Below are 22,840 nucleotides of genomic sequence, written 5' to 3' on the forward strand. Positions count from 1 at the left end.
TTAACTCTTTTTACTTTTAAATTCTATTTTTATTAGTATAAAATATTTCAGTTTTCAGATATTATAGTTTCCACTATGCACACTAGTTAAAAGGACTCATCCCCTGGCATGCTCACCACTAGGTGCTCTATTTCTTGTGAGAACCCCTCAATAGAATGGAAATAGGCACCGTAGATAGATAGATGTGCAGCCCATAACTTATTAATGCCCCAAAGACTTCAAATCAGCTTCCGGTTGCATTTTTTACCTAACCCAGGTAACTCTGAAGGCTGAGCAGACCATTCTGCCTCTAGTGGACGAGGCTCTGCAGCACACAACTACCAAAGGCATTGCTTTTCAACATCCTGAGATTGTAGCAGACATGGATCTGGTGAGACAAGACCTCCACTTGGAACCTTTTTATTGGAAACTCCCAGAACAATTTGAAGGAAAGAAGGTAAAATAAATAAATAAATAAATAAAACACTTCTGAATTCACATAAGAACAAATAAAAAGTAAAAGATGCTTTTGGAATCACACTGTTTGGAGTATTACCTACATCTCCATTTTCTTTTGTTAGTTGATGGCCTACGGAGGAAAACTCAAGTACACAATCTATTTTGAGGCTCGGGAAGAAACAGGCTTCTCTACTTATAAACCTCAAGTTATCATTCGAGGTGGGACTCCTACTCATGCTAGAATTATCATCAGGCATGTGGCTGCACCGCTCATTGGTCAACTGACAAGGCATGAAATTGAAATGACAGAGGTAAAGTTATTGGTTGATTAGTACCAGGATAACAATTGTTTTGCATTCAATGTTGTCAACGTGGTTTCTTTTCTTGCTCACAGAAAGAATGGAAATATTATGGTGATGATCCTCGAGTCACTAGATCTGTAACCCGCGAAGACTTCTTGGATACACTATATGACATTCATTATATTCTTATCAAGGCTACTTATGGAAACATCATGCGACAAAGCAGGTAAACTGTGACAGAAAATATTCAAATTAAGGTCTGACTGTAGACTCTTCAGTTCAGGTCAGTAAGACACCAGATAAGATTTAGAAGTGGTTGCTTTTGGAATGTGATGATAAAAAACAAGCCAAGGGTGGCATTACTACCAAAAAAGAAAAATAGCACCAAAAGCTGAGTAAATCAGAAAAAAAATATTGAATTCACTTTAGATGGGGAGAGTTAAATTGCTAATCCAAAATTCAGGAAAACATGCAGTTTAGATCACATATAATTAGTTGCTGTGCCATAAATGTGTTATAAGATTGGGAAAAGTGCCCTCCTTCTTCTCTCAGGGGAACCAGGTAGGGCCAAGTTAGTCTGGTCTCTTCCAACTCTGAGCATCCTCATGCGTTCACCCCAGTGTACCATCCATGTATTTCCCCTATGCACCATTTACCTATGCGTCATGACATAAAACAACTGGGAATCATATTGAAAACACACACACACACACACACACAGAAGAACAGCAAGAATGAATGAGGTATCATGGAAGCCAAGCCATTGTAATACTTCCAGGGAGTATTCAAAGTTTGGTATGACTCAAAGAGGCCAGTTTAAATGAAGCTTATTGGGACTGACACTTAGGACCACACTGGTGACATTCTTAATGCCAGTTTCAATGGAGTCCTGGTGCAGGAATAATCTCAGAATTCTAAAGAATGAACAGCACACCATGAACCAAACATTGTGAGCATGCACTGCTGTTTCCATGAATGTAATTACAAAAGGGAGGAATGACAGTGTCAAAAGTCAAGGGATAATTGTTCAATTTGAGACAGAAGTAATCATTTTAATGACTGTTAGGAAAGGATTAGTAGCAAAGAAAATGTTAAAAATAAGAATAAAGAGAGAATAATGGTGAAGCCATGAGACTTTGATCACACATATTTTTCTTTAGTAGAATGAGCAACTTATTCAATGAGATAAAATGAGAAATCACTCAGATGTAGGTAAGTCTTATACCATAGAAGTAGAAGGTTGAGTTGATTTCATACAATAGTCTCAATTTATTGTTCATGTATTTTTCTCTTATGTTCTGTAAGAATATGGAAGCAATATATGTTAGTAAAACTAATCTTACATGGTAAATTAGTAAACCAGGCCAAGAAAACAACACAAAATTATGAAGCCTATCATTGTCAAATTAATGCATCTAAAAATCTCATATTTCAAATATTTATACTATAATAAGTATATAATATAGCAAAATAATTTTTCATTTCATGAAGATCCATATTCCTTTTTTGATTGATATAGGGACTTCAGGTAAAAGAGTAAATCGAGGACAAAAATTTCACTTTCTAATCTATATTCCTTTGGTTTCCTTGTCACATTCCTCACTGTAACAGGAGTTACATTTCATATGGAATAATAAAAATCATGTACTGAAGAAGTGCTGTCAGCTATATTGTTAATTATTTTAGAATATCAAATGTACAGTAGGTGGTAGAAGCCAAAGCAGGTTTGCATGTCATAGATATGCAAATCCATTATTTAGCAAATTGTTCCAAGCTGCACCAAGAGTTAGGTAGGTCACAAAACATTTTTTTGTGGAACTGATGGAAACAATATTGTCATTCATTTTCAATGCACTTCCTTTCCCTTTCTCACCAATTTAGCCTTTCTACAATGTGACACTTTGTCTCTGAACCCCCATATGTCTCTTTCTCTTATCATATTCTTTCTCATTAACTAATGACAACCTTTGGTTTAAGTGACAATTTTATGAAACTTAAAAAAAATATTTCCCTTTTTCTAAACCCCATTAAAAATTAGCAAAACATCTAGCAATGATAAGAATAAAGCAGATAATCAGCACCTGATCTTGTGAGGCAGTGGAATCATGACAAATGTTGGGAAAAAGTCAAAATATTTTCCCAAAATATAACACACAATCCTACATCTTTATTATTATATAAAATTTAATAGTCTCAAAAGCAGAGACTTTCAATTATATGTGTGGTTGGAGATTCACACTTTACACATTTTTGTCAACCTAGCCTTTTCATTTTTCCTTGATTTGGCCTTTTCTTACCTTTGTTTGAAACAAATAACTTTAAAAATTTTTCCCATATTTTTATTGGTGCATTACAGTTGTACATGATAGTGGAATTCATAGGTACATATTCATTTATGCACATAATATAATAATATATTTTGACCTATATCATTCCCCAGTAGTTCCCATTTCCCTCCCCTCTGTCCTCTCCCTGGTCCCTTTCCTGTACTCTACAGGAAATAACTTTTGCCATTCAGCATTCATTGAAATAGAAGCCATATCTCGGATACAGACAAAATCATTGCTTTTCTATCTATCCCACATAGCCACTCTTCCACCTTCCTGGAATCCCCTTGAATCCCTGGAGAAAAACTTTGCATTGCAGAATTATCTATTGTTGCTTCAGTTGATTTTTAAACACTTGTTGGTCTGTCATGTGCATACTTGTGCAAGGCAGAGGAGGCGATATGATGGTAATATATCTATGGCTATAAAATACCATGGAGGTGCCAGAGGAGAGAGGGCTCCTCAACAATACCAAGTTACCTTCTTGCTCCCACAAAGAGCCTGAGGGTAATAGAAGAGTGGAGTTTCTTTTACCAGAGGGGACTGGTTTATTTATAGCTTACTACCACTGTATGTACTCTAAGGAGGGGAGAATGAAACCTGATTTTTAGCTGAACATACGTGTCATAAAGACAGGCTCATCTTCAGAGTGCAGATTACAATGCTAGTGAAACCAGAATGTGCATTCATAACTCAATGAAACTTACCTACGCTTGTTATAAAGTTTATGATTGCAACTCCTTGGACTATTGGAGGTGACTTTTATTGAAGCAAAACTGTTCATTGTCTCATTTAAAAGTTTATTTGCAGAACATTTTCATGTTACCAGTTAGTCAATCATGAAATAGTCTGAGTTTATGGACTGTGTATATTTTTAATGTATAATTTCAAATTAATGAAAAGGATATCAATATTTTCACTGTGATCTTTTTATCAATTATAAGGTATTTTTCAGCAATAGGAAGGGTGCATTAAGTCACTTGAAGAATTTATTTTAATGAAGTTAATAAAATATTAATTTGAAATGTTCTTTCTTTGTCCTTATGAATACACCAATATTATATCATGCTAGATTGTTGTTTTCTGGGTGGTTTTCTAAAGTTCTTGAAAGGATATTCAGAGGCTAGATAAGAAGAAATTGGGAACACTAATACATTAAAAGCAATTTCACTAGTGACTACAGGAGATATTCTTACAGGGAATGACCTTGGGTTGTCTGTTTGAAAAAAAATCTAAATGTCTAATTAAATGTCCATGTCTACCTGAAGCCACTCACACTTTAAAAAGTGGAGAGGAAATCTTTATTATAAAGTCTCAACAGGATATCAGATATCCAATTTACTGAACTCCTTAGGATTTATGCGGATTTTTTGCTAATATGTAATCTCAATCTTTGAGGAAGCAAAAATGTAGAAGGAAAATGTGACACATGAGCCCCTGTAGATAGAGGCAGCTTCAAAACAATATATTTAATTAACTTAATTGAATCTTTTGATTATATGTACACATACCAAAACGCACTTGAGGTTGATAAGAATCTGAAGAGAGTCTTCTTGCAGGGTTGAGTATTTTGAGGTGACCTGAGCTGGCTGATGGGATCATCTAAGTATGTATTTGCTCTTTCCAGAATTTCTGAAATTGCCATGGAGGTAGCTGAACCAGGGCGTATAACTGCAGAGAGTCCTCCAGCTCACTTGATAGAAAAATGTGATTGTCCTGTGGGCTATTCTGGATTGTCCTGTGAGGTAAGCTGGCTGCTACTGACCCCCTTCCCCTCATTTCAGGAGCCAAGTGGAATATCCTACACCCTCTTAGGGGCTGAGACCTTGCAACAGATTACAAAAGCTCTTTCAGGGGAAGATGGTGCATTCCCAAATCCCAGTTGTGATTTCATATATAGTCTTCACCTGTTTTATTGGATCTTTCCCTCACAGTGTGAGAAACAGTAGCAAGAGGATGATGTTATTGTGACCAAGGAGTACAAATCAGAGCTAAAGAGAAATATTTGATAAAAAATTAAAAGATTCATAAAAAATATGAAACAGTTGTGAGATAACAGTGTTTTCAAAAGGCCCGTCTATTATAACTGATCTATTTTCTTGGCACTATTTCTGAACAGTTAGAGGCATTTCAACTTCAGTGATTATGAGATACGATTGTATCAGGTTTTGAAAGTGTTTTTATAGAGATCATAACAAAACTTAAGCACTAAGCAGCAGGCTGTTCCCTTCAATGTGGCTTCTTAGAATGATATATATTGTTTCAATAGTGCTGCTGTCATTTAGTCACTGCATTTTCAAAACGACCTTTATAAAAAAAATAATTTTCCGGGATATTCTTTTGACTACCTTCAGAATTGGAAAATTTTGTAGATCTTCATCTTCTGGAAGTCAATTCAATTTCTACAAATATCAATTAATAGAGATAATGCTGGAAACATGAAATGGATGAGAAATGAGTTTGAACCACAGCTTCGCCATGTACTAGGGCTGAGACCTTGCAACAGGTTACAAAAGCTCTTTCAGGGGAAGATGGTGCATTTCCAAATCCCAGAATAACTGCCACCACACTTGGCCTCTCCTGCAGACCCCTAGTCCAACACTTGGCCTGAGAGGGGCCTCAGGAACCTTCTAGATAGTCAAGATTCTTTCTCATTAGTCGCAGTGGTTGGTGCCCATGGCATAGTAGTCAAATAATATTAATAACTCTCTTTCCTACAGCTTATGAATCTTATTAAAACAAAATAAGCTATGAGCTTTAAGCCCTTGTCACCAAGCCTGGCATAGAGTCAGTGCTAGTTATTGAGGTTAATATTATTATTATTGTCATAACTATACATCCATGTGTTGATTTATGTATAAATGATTTTCTATACCTTATTCTGTGAATAGATTTGGGAATTTTTGTTAAGTATGGCACACAAATCAAATGATGACACCAGGTCAAAACTGCCACAGTCTGGCTGGGCACAAAATCACGAGCCACTCAAGCAGGAACAAACTTTATTTTTTGAAACTGCCGCCAATGTCCGCTACGCCCCAGGAAGATTTCCGATCCACCCACGCGGCCTCCTCCCAGACCGCCAGCGAGAGTTCCTCCCCCGGAACTCGCTCCTACTGTACTTCCCCAACCAATGGGAACTCTCCAGGAGTCCGTAGCAGGCCGAGGTGAACAGCAGGAGTCCAATATCCATATGAATGCAAGTCTTAACATAATCATATCATCTCAATGGCTAGCTGGCTTCACCTTTCAACCAAAAATGCCATGCATCATATACTTGGCTCTTAGCACAAAACAAAAGTACAATTTTAAAATACTGAATATTCCTGAGAAGTGGCATGGCAAAATGAAAAGAAAAAGGCATTTGGTTTTGGTGAATCTTACCTAGTCTGGCTCCCATGCTGAATGGGGCACCTTCTCTTGATTGTTACTGACCTTGGGAGAGTTTACCTATTAAATTTTCATAAGGATTAACTTAAGTGAAAACATATGTGGAAAGCCCCATTGTAAACTGATGTTATTATCATATGTATTTACACCATGCAGAGAAATTTCATAGCATAACTCAGAAATCTTGTGAAGCGACCTTGAAATAATTTCATAGCCTCTTTCTGTTACTGCTCTGAGGGCAAAATACATTTGAATGTGCCTAGCTTGATTTAATAAATAAACAAATAATCAATTTTATTATTAAATCATAACTCCTATGTACATCAACTTATACATTGGTATACCTACATGTAGGTACATGTATTGCATTTATACATACATACATACAGCCCATCCAAATATACACATTCATACACAGTGTATAAGTTATAAGTAAATAATGAGACAGTGTGCGCGTATAAAATATGTTAACTTCCCAGTGAGCATGAAAGATATAAAGGACAGAAAGAACTTCAGATTTTTCCAGACAAGAGATGAACTTTTATTTATTCCAGGGAGTGTGCAGCTGCACTGCTGACTCACTGTGTATCTTTGGTCAATTCCCTTAATTGTTATAGTCATTAGTTATATAGTTATCCAATCTATGAAATGACAGGTTGGGTTTTGAAGTTCTAAAATTCTCTGACTCTGCAATATTATTCTGTTATAGAAAATATCCAGCAAATACTCAAAGTTGACGTTTAGATATCTTGAAAGAAAGTTATTACAACTCTATTTTATCTGAATTTATTTAAAATAATACTGATCACTTACTAACAAAACTGTTGGTGGAGTGGCAATTTATTTTAATGCAATTTACCTTCCGTTGCTGATTTCAAATGTTAAAATCCCTTCTTATCGTGGTCAGTAGGCTTTTTGAATAATATGTTCTAAAACATGATTTCCTATTAATTTTAGTAATTTTCCATTGTATGAAAATATAAATTAGTACAAATTAAAAAATGATAAAAGAATAAAATCAAGAAAAATTGGGAATATGTTCAATCATCTGCACTGGTGGCTTTGCCTGTGTCCTGTGAATTTCACCTAAGCTCCTATTTACAGACAATAATTACAGTAATATCTTAGTGAAGAGATTATAAAGATAAAGGCTTATCTCTCATAATAGGGTACCTGAGATGTTTGGCACAACCCATTGCCTCTAATCCATTATACATCTTATTTATGATTCATCTTGATTCTAAAGTGCAATTACCAGGCGTAAAAATCTAATCATCAAAGCAAGAGCTAAGGACAGTTTTGAAACAGTACATCCCATTCCAGTAACATATGCTTTGGGTCATGAATACACAAAGCAATTCCTTCACAGTATTTTCACCAAATGTGTGGTATTCTAGAGATATCTACATTTCAGGCTCTTCATTTCATGTTTTTTACACAAAATGTGACTGCACATAGACCAAAAAAAAAAAAAAAAGTATTGGTTACACTTAAAATAATTCAAGTTTTAAAGACCTACCTGTCACTTGTAGCATTATAACTGCATCCCTGCTCATTAACAATGTTAGTGCTAAAAGTGCCCAATCATTAAAATTTATGATTACCTTTACAAATCAAATATAGGGCACTATTTCATTACTAGATTTGTTTTTGTTAGAGTCTTGGAATTTACCTGTTCTTCAGGTTAGGTTAGGCTTAGCATGTTGCCTAAACTAAACTAAAGTCAGTTTAGGATGTATGCAGGTACTATTCATATTCATGAAATTATTTTTTTCTTAAAAATGGAAAATATCCTATATTAAATATATGTTCTTTGCAATCATATCATGGGAATCAAAAATGCACCAGTGATTTCTAGGTCATGTTTTAATAGTTTCAGCCTCTCCACCCCCCCCACCTCCTATATTATAATAGGGATTCCAACTCACAGTTGAATGGCTGGTGCCCGTTGGGTCACCACTCATAATCAGTCACTTGTGGCAAACTAATTTTTTAAATCCCCAGTTTATGACTATTATAAAATGATGAAATCTAAAAGACAAAATGTGGAAGTAGACTTGTCCCCTTATAAATTCCCACCTTTCAGGGTCTCCTTTAACACATTAAGTTGTACATAGGAGACTCAAAACTCAGTTTTCAACTGAGTGTTTAGTCATGTGCTGTTTAACAACAGGGACATGTCCTAAGAACTGTGTCATTAGTCAATTTCATCACTGTATGAACATAATAAAGTATACTCACATAAACTAAGCCAGCTAAAATATCAATAGGCAATATAATTTTATAGGACCACCACTGTGTATTTAGTCTATGGTTGACTGATATGTGCATACAAATCTTGAAAACATGGTAAGTTTAATGACATACGTTGTCATTTTCTTTCACAATGTAGCTCAGAAGAATCACAATTGCCTTTATTTTTAGTTTATCCTCTGCATATGAGTTGATTTATTTTAAGTCAAGTTATGCCATTTAATTCTTACAACAATGCTGTACAAAACAAAACTTATTTATTGAATGCTTACTATATCCTGAACAAGTCCAATCACCTTTCCTAATATACATATACCATCATCAAGTATGATGTAATGGATGTAATGAATGAGGAAATTGAAGCTTAGGCACATTAAGGAACTTGTTTATGATGATCCCACAGCTAAGCATAAGAAAAACTGTAATTTGAACCACAGTAGGTCTATTTATAAAATGCAGATAAACTTATACTCAGCTATTATGTTGTACAAGATTCTTATGTTCCAGGTGAGGAAACTGAGGTCTGTAGTACATGAAACCTGCACAATAATCACATGTAGCAAGAGGTTGAACAAATTAACTGAAGTTAACTTTGCCTGGTTGAGAAACCCATGCAAAGATAAAAGACAAGAGTATTTTTATTGGCTCGAGCTCAAATATCTATTTTTAATTGTTGAACTGTTAGGAAAGAAGGTATTACTAAACTCATGTTCATTTCTCACTACTTGAAACAGCTAAAGCTTTCCAAAATTTTATGTAGGATTTTCTCCATTACAAAGGAAGGGTGCTGTGCAGCGCTGAGCCTGGGGCTTGCTGGCCTCTCTCATGTTTCATTCTGTTCTCTCTAGTTTTTCACATTTTTGTAGAAATTGGATTCTAATATTTTTAAGAGACATTATATTATGAAAGTAAAAATGGAAAGAAAGCAGAATCAATTGAGCTATGCATAATTTCAGTGTGTGAGAAGAAAACTGCGGAAAAGTTTAAGTTCAAGAAAAAGAAAAGATAAAATGAACTCAGTAAAATTTTCATTTGTTTGCTTTTCTTTAATTCACCACTGTGTTCTAGAAAGAATTTTAGATGAGACATTGTAAAGCAGGTTTTTTTTTTTTTTAAGAGAGAGAGAGAGAGAGAGATAGAGAGAGAATTTTTTAATATTTACTTTTTAGTTTTTGGTGGACATAACATCTTTTTTTTATTTTTATATGGTATTTAGGATTGAACCCAGCACCCCGCGCATGCCAGGCAAGCGCATTACTGCTTGAGCCACATCCCCAGCCCAAGCAGGTGTTTTTAATCCTAATTCAAATATAATTATTCTCATGAGTAATCTCAGTTCACTTAGAGTCTTAGGAGGCATAAATATTGAAAAACATTATTATTTTTTAAATGTAAAGAATAAATACAAAAGATCCAGAAAAAAGAGAAGATTAAAAAGAAATAAAAAGGTCACATAGTTTCTTTAAAATTTCTAAATTTTTGCATTGTGGAATAGTTCCCCCCGCCCTTTGGTAACTCATTGTTATAATCTATCAGGGCACAATAATAATCTAAAATTTTGGAAACATCAGAAATCCTCTGAGTTAACAGACCTGCTTATTTGTGGGATGAGGAAACTGTGTAACACAGATAATTAATTTGACCACATCCAAAGGAAAAAAAAAAAAAAAAAAAACTACCTTTACAACCATGGTTTCCGTATTCATTATGCCATAATATCAAGGAGTGTGCACGCCCCTCTGAAAGCAAACAGGGGAAATGGGGAAGGTTACTGGTCAATTGCAAACCTGATATGCTTATCATAATCTCCCAGGAGTTTTAAAACCAATCCTAGGATCTCTAGGGGTGGAGCCAATTATCAGTACATTTAAAAGCTCCCTGGATAACTATGAGAACCACAGAGAAAAGTCTAGAAAGTTCTATACAGAACTCAACTTGTAGCTCAAGCTATGGACACCCACTACAGGTGCTTTTCTACTGAGCCATACTAGCTCCAGGAAAGTGCCACAGCAAGTGTCTTGTGCATTACAGTCCATATTGCCGGAGTGCTCATCTGCACATATCAGTCTGTAATGCTGAGCTTCATATTATTCCTCAGTGAAGAATATTATTTATTAAGTTTGTTCTGCTAAGACTTGTTTTAAGCTTTTGTTTGGAGATATGAAGTGAAGCTAGGGGTCTCCTCTTAATTTGTGTCATTTTTACAGAGAGAAAGAGAGAGAGATACACCTAGCACCTATACCAATAAAATAACAATATAATAATAATATCTTAGGAAGATATTCAGGGATGAAATCCATGCAAATAAAATTCATCTTTATTCAATAGTTTGCACACTAACAAATTGGGACAGCCTACACTGGGAACCTCTCCTAAATATACCTCAGTATGTTTCTTCAATTCTTAAATTAATTCCTCAATTAATTCCCAGATCTTATTCTACAGCAATGGTGAAAATTGCTATAAAATTATATTCCTATAAATCTACAGAAAAACTGCTATAAAGTAGATAATAGGAAGAAGCTTTATCAATATATATCATTATGCCCACTGTGACACAAACAAAATGCAAAATCTTTTGAATACTCTTTTCAATTTTCTCTATCAGTTTTGCTTAAAGCTGAGGCATTATTAAATCTCATTAAAATTTATTATTGGCTGATAAAAGCAGAGAGACTCTTAATTAAGTACTTAATTGAGGTACACATTATCCAAATCAAAATAAACAGGATGAGGTTACTGAGTATTGATCACTTTTCTCTTTCTGAGCAATCCATGTATATTCCAATCTAGACTACTTAATGCCAGAATCAAAAGGATATGAGGCAGTAGGAAGTTCTTAATCCAATATTTTTTCCTTCATTTTCATCAATCATTTTTCTTCCTTTAATGGGAGCAAAATTTTTAAGTGAAAAAAAAAATCTTCATTAGCTAAGTTGGTAAAACAGCCCATTTATAATCAGTGGAATCTGAAAAACAGATCACTACCTTTTAACCAGAAATGAAGCTTTGTTTGATGAATGCTAGGTGTCTGAGCCTGGAACTCAGACTGTCCTCTCTAGAGCTGGGGTCTTCCTTCCAGAAAGCCAGACATGTTTTTGATACATTTATATAATAACTGAATGAAGATGAACATCTTGACTTCATCCACTTCACTAGCAATTTTCTGTTGGCGTTCAGATTTTTATTGCAAAATGAAAAAAAAAATAGATCAGGGAAAGAAAATTTTTATTGGTAGCCCAATAGTCCCAAGAAATGCATAGCTTTGATTATTTTGCATTTCTTCCTTTTATATTCTTTACATAATATCAATATATATAATGCATTCTTGACATTTTAAAATTTTTTGATGAATTTCATTGGACATTTGCTATTCATTTAATACAGTAGAAACAGATTTTAGGTTGTCAAGGATGTTAGAATTGTCTTGTTAGCCCATATGACAATGTTAATTAAAAATAAACCTCTTTCTCAAGTGGGAAAAAAAAACAGTAAAACTTATTCAGGCAAAGAGCTATACTGAAAATGAAAGCTTTTTTTTTTTCACTAATATCTGGTTACATGGATGCTGCCTATATCTGTGTACAGAGGAGGGACCCAGCAAAAATTGACATTCGGTATCAACAGGCACTTGAGTTTCCTATCACACATTGGAAAAAGAAGTCCATCTTCATAACCAGAATTTTCATTGCTAAAGCAAGATTTCTACTTGGCTGTCCTAATTGGCTTTCTTTTCTTTCAGACATGTATGCCAGGATTTTATCGACTTCGTTCTGAACCACGTGGCCGCATCCCTGGTCCCACCCTGGGAACCTGTGTTCCATGTCAGTGCAATGGACACAGTAGCCTGTGTGATCCTGAAACATCCATATGCCAGGTAGGCACCTAATCCTTTCTTGTCCAAGGTCCAGGTGAGATACTGTATGCAGAGGCCAGCTGGTCTGCAGAGAGCATGATTGAGTGTGTGTGTGTGTGTGTGTGTGTGTGTAGAATAAAACATGTAGGGGAAAAACAACATTCAACATATTCTACATTTTCAGAAAGGAATGAAAAGTGATAACTGGAAAAAAACAGTTTGTGTCATGAAATAGAAGAATGGCAGCACATTAAAAGTCTGTTCTACTTTGGAACAGTTACAACCCTCATGGGTTTCACCCTTTGCATTTCAGTTGCTATGAGAAATTCAGGTTTCCTATGTCACCACTCCTCCCCTTAAAGAATCACCACACAATTCTGTATGTCTCTGTTGACCCCATATGCCACCTCTTCTCATCTGCTGGAGCCCTTCCACTGAGTCTTGGCAGAACTCGTGGTTAGATGTTAGCAAAATCCCCTACGTACTTCTCTTTTCTTCTTGTTCTCTTAGTCTTGCTCTCATAGAATCCTGGCTGTCCCCTTGCTAGCTGCTGTCCACCAGCCCTCTTAAGGAGGTGCCATTGTTTTCTCTCTTTTCATTCCTGAGTCTGAAGGTAAGGCAGGGGTCTATGGCCCTCACTGATGGTCTTATATCCTGCTCCTTTTCTCTTCCACATGACCAACTTGCTCTGAATCTCATGTCCCCATCTCTTGCCAATTACACTTGCTTATTAAAGTTGCCTTCTAATCCTAGGATAAGCTACGCTGTTCCCTGAAGATTTTTCCTCTATATCATTTTCATTATCTTTAGCACTATGCTATCATAATTCTTGGTTATTTTTTATTCTATATCCTTAACTGTTGGTTCCATGTACCTCTGAAGTCTCCATTTTAAGCATCCTACTCTTTCTTAGCCATCAGTTTTCTCTTCAGTTCACTTCTTAATACTTCAACATTTCAAAGCTCTTCATTGATACTTCCATGTTTTCAACCAGCATAATGTTAGCATTACTGCTTACAACATTCATTTTTTGCTGCTCTCTCATTGATTGAAGCCTACTCTCTATCTACTACACCTGCCCCTTCAGAGCCAAGTGTGGCTGTAGAAACACAGACAACTGCCCTTTATTCTCAGCTTAAGCTCATGATCACTCTCTTCAAATGGACCCTCTGTGCTACCCTGCAGTCCTGGCACTTTTCTCTAGTGGACATTCCTAAAAGACAAGTTCATATCTTCTTTTCCCTATTCAAGTCCAAACCTCTTCTCCCACCTCTTAATTCTCCGTTATCGGTGCTGCTTCTTATTTGAGAAATTAGAAGCAATCAGAATGAAAGGAACATGTTCTCCTACCACCTCAGGCACCAACATCTTTGCATCTGTGCTCTGTTATTCAGACTATTTTCCATACTTTGGATCAATTGTTCTTTCTAGGAATAAAAAAAAAGTGAGTCTTCCACATACCTTCAATATCTCACCTGTCTCCCACTCAAGGACATCACTCCTACTAATCTCTTTTTCCTCTTATAATGTCACCTAAAAATGAAAAGCAATACAAACACTTTTGATTCTGCTTTCCTTCTAGCTACCACTTCCTTGTAACCTTCCATCTGTGAAGAGTCATCTCTGCCTACAGTTTCTCTCTGTTCATTGTCTCTTAATTACTAAAACCTGGCTTTCATCTCCACGACTATACCATAGTGGCTAACTAATGCTCAGCCATGGTGGTCTTCATCTACTTGATGTGTTAGCCTTGTTTCCTTCCCACTGGCAGTCACCCCCTTCTTGAAGTTCTCTGTTTGGTTAGCTTCTCTGCCATAATGTTTTGAGGATTTTCAAACTCCAGGAGGCTACTTCTCAGCCCCCTGTGCTTTTCTGTGTAGCCCAGGATTCCAGGGACTCAGTCCTTGGGCAATTGGCCTGTATTACACTCATCTTCAGGGTGATCTCATTCAGTGCTGTGGCGTTCAATATGTACCTAGGAGCCCGCAGTGTTTACCAGGATTTCTATAATTTAATACAGTTTATTTACTATATGAGATCCACTGTTTAACACTTCAAAAATTTATTGTGGTATAGGGAAGGAATCTTCAAGTATACATTAATGTAAAGAAATTTTATTTATTAGTGCTTCCTTTTCTCCTTCATATTTCATGGAATCTGAGTACATAAAACCTATTTCTTCCATGTTAAAATATATTTAAGGATTATTAATTTTGTTCTACTTACTTTTATATATAATGTTCTGATTAACAACATCACTGAATAAGTTATAATATACAAGAAATCAAGGCCCTTTTTTTGAATTGGGTTATGAGGCCCCCATGGAGGATACCTCACCTCTGCCGTTATCTCACTTCACTGGCTGAATATCTTCCAAGTTCCAGCTAAGAGGCATCTGTAGGTCCCCTCAAGACCCTTTATCATTGTCCTTTCTTCCATGTTCATTAAATAAATACTCTTATGTTTTTTAAACTACATTTTTCTTCACTGTTTCAATCCATGCTCTAAAAAAATATTACTAGAATTTTGATTGTAATTACTTTAAACCTATTTGGAAAGATTATTATATTTATATTATTTATTCTCCCTCAACCCAGCAATATAATAACTCAATTCAAACATTGTATGTCTCATAGTGAACTTTTAATTTTGTCTATGTAAATTATACATTTTATATATTAAAGTTACTTGTATATGTTATATACTTTTATTTCAATGCTAAATATTAGGTTTTTTGTTTCAATGTAGTACATTTATTAACTGGTCATTATTGACAAATTGTTTTTTAACATGTGTTTGATATTCGCCCACTTTTATTTTAGTTCTATGATCTTTCACTTGGTCATTTTACTAATTTTATACTTATATTATTTTTCAATAATTATAATTATTTTTTCTTACCAGAAACTATATGTTGTTATAATTTTATATTTTTCATTGTCAAATTCTTCCAGAAAATGTTAAATAGAAAAATAATTAACTCCCTATTTTATTCCTTATCTAAATATGAATGTCTCACATCTTGTACCATATTATGCCAGTAGTTCATTTAAGAAACATATTCCTTGTCATGTAAAGAGAGTATCTTTTTAACATGGCTTCTTTATTTTTTTTTCTCTCAATCAGTATAGGATATTGAAATTTAATACAAGCTTACTTGGGGAGGATAGGAAGGGAGTGAAGAGAAATAGGTAGTTTTTTCACAGTAAGCAGATGGTTGATTTACTGAATAACTAATTAACTATCCTTGAATTCCTGAAATAATTACTATTTGGTTTTTGGTATAATATTCTTTCCCTACTACTTGTCTTTAACATTCAGTAGATAATATGGGGGAAATAGGTTAACTTATACCTTCATAAGTGAAAATTAAATGCATAATTGTCATGCAATATTTACTGACATTTTTAGCAGGGTTAAGTTAGCTTCATATGATTAATTTAGAAAAAAAAATCATAAAGAATATACCTTAATTTTATTTCTGTTAGAATAAAAGTTACTGTCTTTATGCTGTCCTTTTGGCCACTTGGCTATCATTGCTATATTTGTTCTTTAGGAATCCTCAATGCAGTTCTATTTTCTGAGAAATCCCTAGGTGAAGTAAAAAATAAATAAATACTTCCATCAAACATACACAGCTAGTATAAATTGTTCTGCTCTGAATTTTTATATTTTCCTTCAGGGAACTTACAACTTTTGAATTTAGACAACTTTATTTATCTTAGAAACAGACCCGTGAGGCAAATAGGAAATGGCTATTATAACTCCCATGTTGTAACTGAGGATACTGAAGCATGCTGATTTCTCTTTTGTGTGGAATATGAATTGCAGTTTTGTATCATGTCCATTACATAATGCACCCTCTACTTTGGCAGAGTGGCAAAGTGGACTCTGAAGTCAAACTGCCTTGACTGAATCCTAGCTTCACCCCTTAAAGGCCATGTGAGCCTAAAGTTAATTTCTTTAACTTAAGTAGGGCCTGAGTTTCCCGATTTATTAAAAAAAAAAAATAGCACTTACTTATATAGTTTTTGTAAAGGCTATGAAATACTCAATAAAGTTCTTAGACTATTACTCAGCACATGGTAATCACCATAAAAACAATAGTGATGATAATGATGTCACCATTTACAATTTCAGAATCAATCAGTTGACAATCAAAAACTATAAAAAAATTTTTGGATTTTTTGGATTTTTTTCTCACTGTCTCAGTTGTTTAGGCCAACAAAATAGCATAAGTTAGGCATATATTTATTTTTCACAGTTCTAGAGACTTGGAAGTTCAAGATGGAGGTACAAGAAAATTTGATTTCTTGTAAAGACCCATTTCCTGGTCACATGTGATGTTGGCTTTCTTTGTACTCAACATGGTGGAAGGAGCTAGTTCACTCTCTGGAGTCTCTTTGTAAGGGCACTAATCCCAGCATGAGGGTTTCACCCTAATGACCTAATCACCTCTCAACGTTCCACTTCCTAGTACTGTCACATTCAGGGTTAGGATTCCAATGTAGGAATTTAGAAAGGACACAAAAACATTCAGATAATATCAATCTTCAATATTCCATGTGATGATATTTGGAGATGGGATACTCACTTATCTTTTTGTGTTTTGTTCCCTTCTTCAAAAACAGTGGAAAAGAAATATAGCTATTGAGAATTACATAGGTTAAATATTTCCCTGTGTAACTATGTTTTTCATAATGCCTAGTGACACTTGCAAGAAGTAAGGTTGCTCACCCTAGGCTTTAAAAAATCCTATACCTTCAACATTATTGCATATTATTAATACCACAATTACTGCTGTCCAGAAAATTTTTTTAAAATGGAAGAGTAAAACCAATGTGTTGTTGAATCCCAAACAAAGGGAAGGGAAGAGGAAGAGACAAGTGAGTTAACACTAATTGGTATGCACACACACATGAACACACACACACACACATGGAGTCACATGGATGGATGGATAAATGGATGGATATTCTTATTTATTAGCCATCACTAAACCCAGTGGTCATGATTAATTCTGTTTTTCACATGGGAATATTGAAGCTTCAGCTAGCTCAAATAACATTTTTAAAGGTATAATTGCTTGTGGCAATTTAATTTTCACTCTACCTCATTCTTATTTTAAAAAGAAAAGAATAAAATCTTCATCGTTGAACTGTTCCATTGCCTGAAATACCATCGATATCTGTGGATAAAATATTAGCTCTCTCTTTAGTAAATATATTTTTAACTGGAATCTATTGTGTTTAAGGTGCATTGCAAACCTTTTGTAATTTGTGTAACAACTTTGCCAAAATAGATATTATTAGTATCTTGTTTCAGTTCTAAAAATCAAGGCTAAGGAAATTCAAGCAACCTATTAGCCTTGACCAAAAAGTATTGGAATCAGGTTTCAAATCCAAAATGAGAAAGAGAAAATGTATACTTAGTTAGTTAAATGAGTTTGATTTAAAATACCCAGTTGAATTATATCTTAGACTATGTAAAAATAACCAAGGGCCATATATGAAAAAATTTGAGAAATCCTAAGTATATGAAATATATCACAAGATAAAGCAGTGAAATATCTTTTCAGTTTTATAAAGGAAAGAAAAATGTAGGAAACAGACTTACTTTGATCTGCAATAAAACAAGTAAATATGTGATTTATTAAACTAGTATATATCAATTATAGAAAAAAAAGTACAGACTAAGGAGGAATCAGAATAAATTCATTAAAAATAACATACTTCAAACTAATTGCTAGGGTTACAATATATAAAAAATACCTGAGACCGTGGTCTCTTGAATCTCTATACAATACTAAAATTCTCTGACAATATGATACAACATTTCTCAAATTCAGAAAAGCATTAATAGCTACCATGTGTCCACCCCACTATCACAGATTTTCTCATTTATTCTTATAATATGAACAGGATCATTTCTTACTTTATAGTTGATGAATTGATGAGAGAAGTTAAATAATTTGCTTAAGTTAAAAATAGTAAGGATGACATCTATGATTCAAACACTAGTTTGGGCCTTTGATGGAATGTTTCATGGTATCCTCATTAACAAGACTGAAAACATGTACTGGATGTCAACCAGCTAATGGGTTGTTAAAATATGTAACCCAAAGTAAGTTCTAGAGATGTCTCCAACAATAAGGCATGGAGTTTGTATTTAACTGTGTTGTGTTCAAAATATTTATTAATGAATTGGATAAGATCTATGAAATATTCAAATGACATACAGCTGGAAGAGTTATCTAATTCATTGGATGGTAGAAAAAGATCCTGACAGGTGGAACTATGACTCATAACTGACTCCATGAAATTAATACAAAAGGGTTTGAATTGAGTTCATTTGTCCATTCATTCTTATGGCCTGTGTGAATAATTATATCCAATATGCCCACCTTATGGCTGGCTGGGATATAAAGATATGCACTGCATAAGCCTTGCCTTCCAGGAGTATATTTTCTAGTGTTTTAAAAAACAACCAAGGAAATAGCATATAATATCAATGCATGTGATATAGGGATTCTTATTAGATTGCGATTCATACGAAGCATTACTATTTGTACAAGATCCAAATCAAGGAACACTCAATATGTTTCTAAATTACAGCTAGAGACTTATAATCTACTATATTTTAAAAGAAACTCTGAGTAGCTTGGATAGTTAAATATTTAACTTGAAAAAAAGAGATTTAAGAAGTAATAGTATTCTTAGATCTGAGTACCTTTCCTGGGAAATGGGAATTAGACATAATCTGCATAGCTATAGAGGCAGAATTTGGATCACTGCCTGAATATTAGAGTGAAACAAATTTTCAGATGGCATAAAGTAAAACTTCATAGCTTATGGTTTTGCAAGATAAAAGGGACAGCCTTATAAGAATTCATGCATCTCAAGGAAAGTGTAGAAGGTATTCCTATAAGAAAGAAGATTAGATTAAGTAACTTCTTACCCTAGGTCTAAAATACTATATTAATGTTATATTCATTTGAAATAGTGGAAGAAATATATAACACCAGTTTTCCATGATGCAGAAAAAACTTCAAAATCTCATATATTCTAATCTATCATTGAAAAGATTCTAATATATATCACTCTTGAGAATATAATTAAATTACTCATTAGATGTCCACAGCATATAAATGCTTCCTAAAAGGCTAATTTCTATATAAGAGAAAATATTACAAACTCTATTTCAAAGCATATAGGAAAGTAATATGAAAGGACTATGTCAAAAAGTTTCAAAAATAGCATCATGATTTATGTGCTGTGTTGGTGGATCTATCCAGGACATTTGATTCACTTAACCGGATATAGTATGTCAGCAACCCTGTGTAAGATTGACTATCCAGAGATTTAAATACTGGCTTGCTCTATAAAGAAATTGTATAAAGTTGCAGGCATAAGTAAAACAATGACATATTTTGAATCTCTGCATTTTTAGTAATGATAATTCTATTTTAAGTATTTTGATTTAGTTATTAATGTTATATTTAGGTTACATAAAATGATTTATTATGCAATGATTTCATTACAAATGTAAAATACTGAAAATTATTGTTAGAGATTTCATGTATTTTTGGCACACATTAATTCTTATAACTATAAAATATGTTCTTAAAACACTCCATAGTTAACACTTATTCATCATTTGTCACCTTGCTGAATGATTTGAGACTGAAATTCATATAATTATTTTATCTAGGAGCCATTATATCTCACAATGCTACAATTAAATGTGAAATGGCTATTTTATTGCTAAAATATGGTGGTTCCTTTGGGTGGTTGAAAAGAAGATTATGGCCTAAAATTAATTTTAGAATATAACAAATCATTTTACCTTTCTAACCAATTTTTCTGCAGATACTAAACTTAAAACTTGGTTTTTCTTGCTGGGCACAGTGGCACACAGCTATAATCCCAATGGCTCAGGTGGCTGAGGCAGGAGGATCGAGAGTTCAAAGCCAGCCTCAGCAAAAGTAAGATGCTAAGCAACTCAATGAGACCCTGTCTCTAAATAAAATACATAATAGGGCTGAGGATGTGGTGTAGTGGTCAAGTGCCCCCAAGTTCAATCCCCAGTACCAAAAAACAAAAACAAAACAAAAACACACACACACACACACACACATTTTTTTCCCCGTAAGTCTGAGCAGTTGCTTTTATACTAACTAGAACATGATTGATTAGTTCAGTAAGTCAAAATAACCATTGAATGCCTATGCTGTTTTATTCACTGTGTTAAACTAGAACGAGCAGTTAAACCAGATTTATGACATCAACGAATGTTTATCAGAGAAAATTATATTTGTAGTGAAAACAGAAATGAGTAAATGCTAGTCTGGTGAGCAGAGAAAGAAACATTCCATAGTGAGGGATTTGTAAATGAGAAGTCCTAGCGGTGAAAAGAGAGAGCAGCACATAATTTGAGAATTTCAGATGCTCTCATATGAATAGTAGAGTGTGCAAAGGGAACAATGGCTAGAGGTAAGACTGGAGGACAAAGAAGACCAGATTATGAAAGTCTTCCTTGCCATGTGTAGGTATTTACAATTCATTTTCACAACAGTGAGTACCTAGCATAGGCTTTCAAGCATGGGATGGGCATGGTTTGATATGTTGTATGGAATAATCACTCTGATTGTAGTGTGGGAAAATCTCTGGAGGAGAAATAGGACCTCTAGCAAAGAGTTTATTCTAATAATACAGGTAAAAGATGACAGTGGCCAGACAAAAGCAGTAGCAACAAGGATATAAGAAAGAAAAATACAATTATGAAACAGCAAACAAATAAGTATCTGGGAAAAGAGAAGACTCTAAATTGTGGACCTGGGCAAATGAGTGGATGACCGTAACCCCAAATTAACTATGAATCACAAGTTCATAGTAGGTTGAAAGAGAGATAAACTTAATTATTGTTGTTTCAAATTCCAGGTGCTTTTGTGTTGTGCATTGAGAATTATCCAAGAAGCAATTAAACATATAAGTCTAGCACTCATTGGAGATATACATAATAAATATATAAAATATAGTTTGGGGCACATAGATAACTAAAGCCATGGTAATAGATGGAACCACCAAGGTTAAACATATAGGAATAAAACAGATGAGAGCCAAAGCTAGAGTCAAAGAAATTGGCCTTTCAAAATAGAAAGGAAAGAATCCATGAAGGAGAATAAGAAAGAGTAGCCATAGAAGTAGGAGGAAAAAACAACACTGTACTCTTTAGAGATTATAGAAGAGAAACTTTCCAAGGCAGAGTGGCCAGAAACATCAGATGCTGTAGAATTCATACACTAGCACTAGTTAGTGTCAGTCAATTTCAGTTTAGGAACTAAGATCTTTAGGTGAGCCTGAAATTGTTTCAGTGGTGAGATGAGAAGGCTATTTAATGGGTACATGGGAGCAAGATGAAGAAATAGAAATGAGGAGTGTAAACAATGTGCTTTAAAAGCTTATCAAAGATAGAACAGAAGTTATCAGGGGATTTGGGACCCCACAGATTTTATTTTTTTAAGATAGGAAAGTCATGGCCAACTTCAAATATTAATGGGTAAAAGCCAACTAAGGAGAAAATGAAGACGCTGGAGAAAATTCAGACACAGGGCAAGGAAACAAGTTTAGAAGGAAAGTAGATTTAAGCAAAGAACAAAACACCACTTCCCTGCAGACAGAATCAATGTCAAAGGGATGGAAAAACATGCAGGCAAAATAGTGAATAGTTTGGAAGGACACTGAGGGAGCACCAAATTGAGGACTTTCTTTTCTCTGAAAATAGGAGGCTATCATCTCCTAAGGGTAAAGTGGAAACAGAACTGAGATTTCTTCCTGTCATATTGTGCAACTGGGTCCATTTTACATTAGTTGTAAAATGTATCTTCAAGTGACACAATATATTTTCAGGTATCACACCAAAAATGTAAAAGGCTAGTCGTGGTCTAAAATTAATGGTGGCAATGTCATGCTTTTACTGCAAAATCTCTCAAAATTAGTATTAAAAGCTCTAAAATTAAAAAAAAAAATAAAACAAAATTCCACAGCAGTGTTTTTGATGGAAGTGACTTCAGTTAGTGTTTGTCATGAAAGACTACACATCATGTACCAAACATAGTTTGTCATTAGAAGACAGATGAAAAAATAAATACATTCTTCATGATTGATTGAAACAAAGAGCCCAGCAGACGGATGTCATCCAAGTTCAATATACAGCCTGCAGACAGCTCTGTGGCTCCAGCTGAGTTGATCAGGAGACCATGCACATCTATTTGG

At 34.4% G+C, this 22,840-nt stretch overlaps 1 protein-coding gene and 1 long non-coding RNA gene across 9 annotated transcripts in view; one reads left to right on the forward strand and one right to left on the reverse strand.

Annotated features, from left to right (window-relative positions):
• Nucleotides 1–22,840, forward strand: part of Lama2 (laminin subunit alpha 2) — a 559,330-nt gene that overhangs the window by 356,620 nt on the left and 179,870 nt on the right. For all 8 annotated transcript variants that reach the window (XM_048798152.1, XM_048798156.1, XM_048798128.1 and 5 more), the window contains 5 exons: nt 257–436; nt 561–749; nt 833–966; nt 4,695–4,812; nt 12,453–12,587. In XM_048798152.1, coding sequence (XP_048654109.1) covers nt 257–436; nt 561–749; nt 833–966; nt 4,695–4,812; nt 12,453–12,587 — 756 coding nt within the window. The remainder of the gene's footprint in view (nt 1–256; nt 437–560; nt 750–832; nt 967–4,694; nt 4,813–12,452; nt 12,588–22,840) is intronic.
• The window catches only part of LOC125615080, a 53,582-nt gene that overhangs the window by 5,332 nt on the left and 25,410 nt on the right, over nt 1–22,840 (reverse strand). The gene's annotated exons all lie outside the window — the stretch shown is intronic.

This window comes from Marmota marmota, unplaced genomic scaffold (genome assembly GCF_001458135.2).
Source record: "Marmota marmota marmota unplaced genomic scaffold, marMar, whole genome shotgun sequence".
NCBI lineage: Eukaryota > Metazoa > Chordata > Mammalia > Rodentia > Sciuridae > Marmota > Marmota marmota.